The 8347-nt window shown below is 36.3% G+C and overlaps 1 protein-coding gene across 2 annotated transcripts; it reads right to left on the minus strand.

Annotated features, from left to right (window-relative positions):
• Positions 1–2961: 2961 nt before the first annotated feature.
• On the minus strand, positions 2962–6998 carry LOC140804185 (G-type lectin S-receptor-like serine/threonine-protein kinase SD1-1). 2 transcript variants are annotated; one of them, XM_073160025.1, is made up of 7 exons: positions 5639–6998; positions 4703–4834; positions 4443–4576; positions 4053–4263; positions 3692–3929; positions 3459–3609; positions 2962–3377 (listed from the first exon to the last, which is right to left on the minus strand). In XM_073160025.1, exons 1-7 carry the CDS (start codon positions 6912–6914, stop codon positions 3072–3074), a joined length of 2448 nt encoding a protein of 815 aa, XP_073016126.1. In that variant the 5' UTR covers positions 6915–6998; the 3' UTR covers positions 2962–3071. The 2 variants fall into 2 exon arrangements, with proteins under 2 accessions (XP_073016126.1, XP_073016127.1); XM_073160026.1 differs by lacking the exon at positions 5639–6998 and adding an exon at positions 5327–5475.
• Between the last annotated feature and the right edge of the window lie 1349 nt (positions 6999–8347).

Consider the following 8347-nt stretch of genomic DNA (forward strand, 5'->3'; position numbering starts at 1 on the left):
GTCAAAGTATGATAGCTGTGTTTATTATGCTAGACTTCTAGACAAGTCACAAATATATATACTAATCTATGTAGATGACATGCTCATTGCATGTAAGGACTTGAAGGAAATACAGAGATTGAAGGACCTCCTTAACTCTGAATTTGATATTAAGGATCTCGGGCCAGCCAAGCGCATCTTAGGAATGGATATCATCAGAGACAGATCTGCAAGAACTCTGAGTCTATCACAAGAAGGATACATATGTAAGCTATTGGACATTTTCGGTATGAAAGATGCTAGGAGTGTAAGCACTCTCATTGGTGCACACTTCAAGCTAAAGTCGGTCAAGGAGGAAGATACTGAACTAGAACATAATTGCATGAAGGATGTACCATATTCAAATGCAGTAGGAAGTATTATGTACACCATGGTATCAACAAGACCAGATATAGCATATGGATTGGGTTTAATTAGCAGATTTATGAGCAAGCCAAGCATGGAACACTGGCAAGCTGTGAAGTGGTTGCTAAGATACTTGAAAGAGACCAAGAAGCTGAAATTGGTTTACTCTCGACCCCAATAATCAACCTGTGGTGTCATAGGATACTGTGACTCAGATTATGCTGCTGACCTTGATAAAAGAAGGTCATTATCCGGAGATGTTTTCACGGTTGAAGGAAATGTTGTAAGCTGGAAATCAAGTTTGCAACATGTGATAGCCTTGTCAACAACCGAAGCTGAATACATCTCTCTCACAGAAGCTGTAAAGGAAGCATTGTGGATCAAGGGCTTTGTCACTGAACTGGGATATGAACTGAAATCTGTTACACTCTTTTGTGATTCACAAAGTGCTATTCATCTCTCTAAAAATGCAGTATTCCATGAAAGAACAAAGCACATTGACGTGAGGCTACATTTTGTGATAGAAATCATCACAAGGGAACTTGTTAATGTCAAAAAGATCAACACAAATGTAAACCCCGCTGATATGTTAACTAAAGTTATTCCAGTGAGCAAGCTCAAGGATGCCTTGAGTCTGCTCAAAATGGAGGAATGATTGTCAGGTCCTGAATATGGAACATACATCTGGAATCACTGAAATGAGCCAAATAGGTGGAGAATTGTGAAGAGTTATTTGTCTCATTAAGTTAATCAGACGGCTGAGATCACTCATAGCTAAAGGGGACTTCATCCAACGGCTGTGCCTTGTATCTTTGAAGTAAACTACATTAAATGAAATGAGACGGTTGAGGGCTGTTATGATATATAACAGAATAGGATCTTCTTCTTCATCTCGACACACCGGGAAAACTCTCTGAATATAGAGAACTGAATTCACCCAGACTTCCTTCTTCTCTAATAGACAATTCTTGAGCTTGGAGTTGCTGATCTTAGGGAGACAAAACATTTATACATGCTTGTAATACATATATAGCTGTATGTTGATGTCTCTATGGTGATGTGATCCTGAGAGAGTTGTAATCGTGATCGACTTGTTCATTTTAGTGGATTTGATTGGGGTGTTCCCAGAACCTGCCAAGTAAATGCGTGTTGTTTCTTTGTTCTTTCTTTCATTTCTTTGATCTCGCTTGAGTTTCTTAATTTCAATCTCAACAAAAACAAAATAATCACACTTTACTCTGATAATGGTGGTGAATATGTTAGTCTTGCCAACTATCTAACTACTCGTGGTATCTCTCATCTCAGCACGCCGCCTCATATATCAGAGCACAAATGACTATTCAGAAAGACGACATAGACATATTGTAGAAACTAGCCTCACCCTTTTGTCCCATGCATTCACGCCATTGAATTTCTGGCCTTGTGCGTCCATACTCGCTAACCCAAAATACAAAATACAGAACCATTGTTGGCAGCCTCCTATACCTGTCACTTACCAGGACCGATATAGCATTTGTTCTCAATAAAATTTCACAGTTTATGCATCGACCGACGACTGATAATTGGGCATTTGTTAAGCGTCTTCTACGTTATCTCTGTGGAACATCATATCATGGCATTCTTCTCCATCGTGACTCTCCATTTATGTACATTCCTTCTCTCTGATGTCGACTGGGCAGGTAATAAAGATGATTACTCCTCTACGAGTGCTTATATTGTTTATTTGGGGTGTAATCCCATTTCCTGGAGTTCCGAGAAGCAACATACCATTGCTCGATCATAAACCGAGGCCGAATATAGATCAGTTGCTGCCACCTCGACTGAACTAATCTGGGTATTCTCACTTCTGCAAGAACTTGGCGTCTATGTCCCGCAATGTCTGATCATCTATTGCGACAATGTTGGCACTACTCACCTATGCTCCAACCTGGTGTTCCACTTTCGAATGAAGCACGTTGCAATTGACTTTCCACTTCATTCGAGACCGAGTCCAATATGGCCCCCTTCGAGTTGCCCATGTTTCCTCTATATACCAACCAGCAGATGCTCTTACCAAGTCATTGCCACAACCACGCTTTTTGTTACTCAAGGACAAGATTGAGCTTTCCTCTCGGAACTCCATCTTGAGGGGCCATAATAGATATATAAAGAAAAATTTATTCTGAATACCAATTATTTATTCTAATTTTTTTGTTTATAATAATTAACGGTCTTGATCTTAGGTGATTAGGATAATTATCCTTTTTGGGTCGTTCATGTATTGTATATTACAGTGATCGTCATCAATAGACAATTCCACTTATTCTTCCATTCTCGACCTTCTAACAAATGATCCTATTCAACGTTTTTCTCTTGTTTTCAACCTCCTTCCCCAAGTCTCCATTCATCATAATTTCCTAGTTCTTTTGTTTCTCAGATGGTCGATGAAATATTTGAACATGTCTGTGAGCTATTTGATCTACTGTTTGAAAATAACGATTTGAAAAAAGTTCAAAAGATCTGTATTTCATGTATAATTGTACTATATTCAAAATCACAATCAACTTAAAAGAAATAACGAATAAAATAATTTCCATGTAAACGCATATCCAGAGATGAGACTTTACACGCAGTTAGGCCGAAACTACACATGCAACACATCAACGAGATAAGTGCACAAACAATAAGATTGCAGCATAACATTTTTCCTATCTGGGATCTAGCACGGTGATGGTGAGTTGATTAGGTGAATTCGTTGCGTCCGTGGTTGTTGAATCTTGAGAAACTATGGGCTCTCTTTCTGTGAAGAAACCAGGATGTTTGGCTTCGGGTAACACGCCTTCGTTACCCAACATCAAAACCACAGAGGACATGCTCGGTCTATCTTCAGGGTTGTGCTGCACACACAACAGGCCAACATGGATCGACCTTATCACTTGAGGCAACTCTTGAGGATTTCGTAGAGTGGCTTCGGCCACTTCTTGCAATCTTTCTTCTTTGTAAAGGGTCCAAACCTGATCATAATTTTAAGACTTCTTTATACCAAATATCATATTGATAGGAGCTGTTTGCAGACGAATGGAGACAGCAATTACATGTCCGAGAAGGTTGAGATGATGATCACTATGTGAAAATCCTCTGTTTCTCTTTCCACTCACGATTTCTAGTACTAGTACCCCAAAGCTGAATACGTCTGATTTTACGGAGAAGATCCCGTCCACTGCGTACTCTGGAGACATGTAGCCACTGCAAATCGGGTGTCTATTAGATAATACTGTGGCAAAAACTGAAACAGAAATATATTCAAGCAATTAAGATTTCTCATTACTATGTCCCAATTATTCGACGTGTCTGAGCTGCAGTCTCATTGCCTCCGAAACTTCTTGCCGTTCCAAAGTCCGATATCTTTGGATTCATTTCTGAATCTAGCAATATGTTGCTGGCTTTGAGATCTCGATGGATAATCCTCAATCGGGAATCTTGATGGAGATACAAAAGTCCCCTGGCTATTCCATTGATAATATGGAAACGTTTTTGCCAATCAAGTAAATAACCTGCTGTTTCATCTGTCAGTGATAATTTGGTACCAGGTCAAAACGTTGGTTAGACAATTTTAGTTCGATAAATTGTAAAAGTCACGTACATATCGCGCTGTAACGCACTATCATATGTACAAGTATGATACTCACCAAATAAAATCACATCTAGACTTTTGTTTGGCAAGTATTCATATATCAACATATTTTCATCTCCGCGAATGCAGCATCCTAGAAGCCTCACCAGATTTCGGTGCTGAAGTTTGGCAATAAAGATTACTTCATTCTTCAACTCATCGAGCCCTTGAGTAGAGGTTCCTGATAAACGTTTCACAGCAATTTCTTGTCCCCCTTCAAGCATGCCCTGAGATCAGAATGCGAGCATTTGAAGTTCACTATTGGCCTTGTTTGATCAATAAGGTTACCAAGAACATTGTCTTTTCGGTTTTTCAAGCAAACCATGGATGAAAAAAATGATCCCACTCAATGTTTTTCTCTTGTTTTCTATTTTCAAATATTTTTTTAAGTCAGAGAAAATTCTACCTTATAAACGGGTCCAAAACCTCCTTCCCCAAGCTTGTTTTCAATGGAAAAGCAATTAGTAGCTTTGAGAATTGTAGCTAATTTGAAGAAAGGTAGCTCCAACTCTTTGTGTTCACTTTCATTAAATTTTCCTGCTGCATAAAACATGATGATGTAGAGTTTATCACAGGAAAAGAATATATGGCTCTTTTAACTCGAGAATTTTAGAACTTTTATCACTCTTTTATAGTTGTTAAGCTGAGACGCCGCTTTTGGCTCACCTTGTTCACCCTTGATTGAATCTTTATTCCTCTTCCGAATATACAGGATGAGGCTCAGAGCAGCTAGAAGAATTATTCCCATCATTGATGTCAAACTCGCAATAAGTATTCTTCTCTTCATTCCTCTAGAGTCTGCAATATAGGTGACACTTAAATTTCGAATTAATGCTTGCAGTGTGGTGAGAGTAATCATGATTCTAGCGTTCAAATCATAAGATCTCAATTCAGATTTAACAACTTGTTTGCTCCAAAAACATCTTACAAGTCCTACAAAATTTTAGCATGATCTTGGAGTTACAAGTTCTAATCAAATTTTAAGCTATTGGAGCTTAAAAGATGCATGATACAATCCCTCACTCCCCGAATTCTGATTAATAGAAAAGCATATTAAAGTGGTAAACTAGCAAGATAAGAAAGTCAGCGTGTCCCGGGTACTTTTCAAGCAACTCAAAGAAATGAATGTACATAAGAGTGGAAATGTGGATGTGATGTGTATTGTCCCATATGTGATTTTATGATTTTGAGCAGGTTATAACAGTGTGTATATATAGTCGCATGAATATGAAAGAATTCGGATATTTATCCCCAAGTTTCAAGGAATTTAGTATATTCAAAAACAGAGACCTGGTTAGCTTGATTTCCTTTCATATGAAGTTTGATGCAAGTTGAGTAATTTTATGGGCGTAGCCATGTAGGCCATAAGCCCAAAAGCAGACCAGAAACTTAAAAGACTGGTTTTCTAAGTCTGACAACCCTTCAAGCTTGTTAGTCACTGTACGTTTTTCTGTGGAGACAACAAAGGATGTATCAGATTCTTGATTTGAAAATTTTCGAATTATGTCGTGCAAATGGATAGGTTAAAGTAAAGATACATAGAATCTAGAAAAGATTGACAGATATTGAGGATTCTTTGTATGTTTGATCTGAAATTCTTACCTATTTCAGAAGATGCCATTCTGATGTAGATATCTTGTCCATCTGCACTCAGGGATCTGATATCTACCAAGTCACCAAACCACAGAAGACATCCACTCCCATTTCTTATATTTAACTGTGTGTACGCCATACATGAGCATTTCTTTAAGCATTCCACTTCACATTCTTTAAGCGACATACTCTCGTTGAACCATGAATTTCGGACATCAGGTAGTTTGATCCTTGAGTACTTTATAAATCCATCCCCTTGGCAACTCAAGTTTGTCTTTCGAATGCATCCATTTGACCAATCTGTTTTAATCCAACCCTCTGAATCTTTTGGCACAAATTTATCCAGACAATTGCATGCTGGGAAATTTTGAATATAACATATCCCATAAGCACCGCAAAGGCTGTAACTATCACAATTATCTGCAGGTCTATTCATATAAACTTCCCACTGCTGTGTTCGATTTACCCATGTAAGCCTCTGTACAACTCCACTTGGATTCAACGTAAGCCTCCGAACAACTAGCTTGTCGATGATATTTTCTTGATAATACACCTCATTCTTAACCATCACAAAATCCATAAAATACGTGGGGTTCCCTCTTACGTCTGGAAATCCACTAAAGTAAATGCCATTCCAAGGTCCATATCTAGTGATTTCCGTGGCATTTCTTCGCAAGACTATTTGCGGATATCCTGTGAGTTCCAAGTGATACGTCGAGTCTCCTGGAGCTGGATCATCATTGGCCTTCCATTCTGCAAGGTACATCTCTAAACCAGTGACAAAATTCCACCCAAATTTCATACCTGGTAGATATGTATCAGTAGGATAATCAAAACTCTGCCAGAGATAATTCTCTTCCGTATCATCAGCATCTTCATCTTTTAGAACAAGATTTCCCGAATCCAACAACTGTGCAACCGGCTTCTGCCCAGATCTTGATCTATTGGACGACCATACAGCTTCACCAGTGTCATTAACAAGGACTAAAACGCCTGGCTCCATAACCTTCAAGACTCCTGCCTGATTTGTGAGTGGACTCGCTCTGTTTGCCACCCAAACTATTGTTTTAACCGGGATTCCGTAATACCATATCCCCACGTAACGATTCTTCGAGTTGCCAAGGCTAAAGAATCCAAGCTCAAACATCCCACCAGATGAAACAATGGTCTCGCCATCTCTAACACTTCGAATGGAATTTATGGTGTCCATCGAAGCAGAAGATACGGAAAAATTCAGGGCGATGAGAATCAGAAGTAGGACGAAAACTTTCCATGTTGAATCCATTGGTGAAGTATTCTTGCCTGGTATTCCTTTATTTGTCTGAACTCAACACATGGAAAGTTCGAGCTCAGACGTTTTGACCGTCACCTTCGTGCTTCCACTCGAGAATTTATAATATTATATTATATATTCCAGTTTACAGATATTAATTAAATTATCATTTATCTTTAATGTAATCATAAACTAAATATTCTAATATTCAATTTTTTTAATATTTAAATGCTTTCTAATTAATATTTAGGACTCGAGAATAATTGTTGAATCGAATGGAGTTCAAATTCGAAACTATATATATATAATCTAAAAGGGAAAACTTAGTAAAAATATTCTTAAATTTTTGCTCTGGTGGTATATATATATATATATATATATATAAAATTTATTTGTTGTTGTTATTATTATTATTATTATTATTATTTAAATAGATCAATTATTTGAATGCAATTTGTCAATTGACCCTCTACCCCGACCCGACTCTTGGACTTTTTACGTATAATTTTCACATTCTATGGGAAGTCAAAAAATATGGGCTTGAATTTTTTAAAAAAACAAAAAGGAATCTACGGCTGAAACATATTACATATTACAAAATTATATATTTATATTTTTTATATGATTTTTTTGTCAGCTATTAAATTTAGGCTGCTTTCCATGTGTTGAGTTCAGAAAAATAAAAAAAAAATCTCAACCTATAGTTTATAAAAAAATTTATAAGATTTTCTTCGAAATTTGGAGAATTTAAAATATTTGTAAAAGAACCAATGAAATTTTCATTCATCTCAAGTAAAATACGAATATAGAATGAAATGAATAAGAGAAAATGAAGTTGAAAGTCATAGGATGAATGAAAAAATGATAGATTGATTATATATTTATTATGAAAATTTTATTTTTTTAAAAAAATTCGAAGTGAGTGAAATGCATTTGCTTGTATATCGCAAAAAGGACCCAGGTGGATGCAAACATGTGTAGTAAATGTTGATATCAATAAAGTTATTCTAATTTTATATTTATAATCTTATGTTTTGTACCAGATATAAAATATTTGGTACTCAAATATTATGTATTCGTATCATATTTTCAATGTTTTGTACCGCTTTTCATCCAAAAAGACAAATGCATCATTGATAATAATATTTGTTATACATGTTTGGGTGCTTAAAATCATATATTAGTACTGAAACAATTGATACTCAAATATAATAAATCAATACCAAATTTTAAATGTATTATACCGATTTTCACATGAGAAAAGACATGATATTGATCACACATCGGAATATATTTACGCATAGATGGATTATTCATTCTACATTGATTATACTTCATCTGACAATTGATAATCAACATCAATATTATTAATATATAAACGACCAACTCTCAAACTATTTTTATTAAGGATTCATTATGCATGTTTTTGTTGTGAAAAAGTAAAA

Source organism: Primulina eburnea, chromosome 11 (assembly GCF_022965805.1).
Source record: "Primulina eburnea isolate SZY01 chromosome 11, ASM2296580v1, whole genome shotgun sequence".
Taxonomy (NCBI): Eukaryota; Viridiplantae; Streptophyta; class Magnoliopsida; order Lamiales; family Gesneriaceae; genus Primulina; species Primulina eburnea.

What these genes read in the sequence shown, in the direction of transcription:
- LOC140804185 (XM_073160025.1), bottom strand. Translation starts at nt 6,914, where the DNA reads ATGGATTCAACATGGAAAGTTTTCGTCCTACTTCTGATTCTCATCGCC. An exon ending in TCTAGATGTGATTTTATTTG is followed by an intron (nt 3,930 to 4,052) that starts GTGAGTATCATA and finishes TATCACTGACAG; the next exon opens with ATGAAACAGCAGGTTATTTA. An exon ending in CGTCGAATAATTGGGACATA is followed by an intron (nt 3,610 to 3,691) that starts GTAATGAGAAAT and finishes CCCGATTTGCAG; the next exon opens with TGGCTACATGTCTCCAGAGT.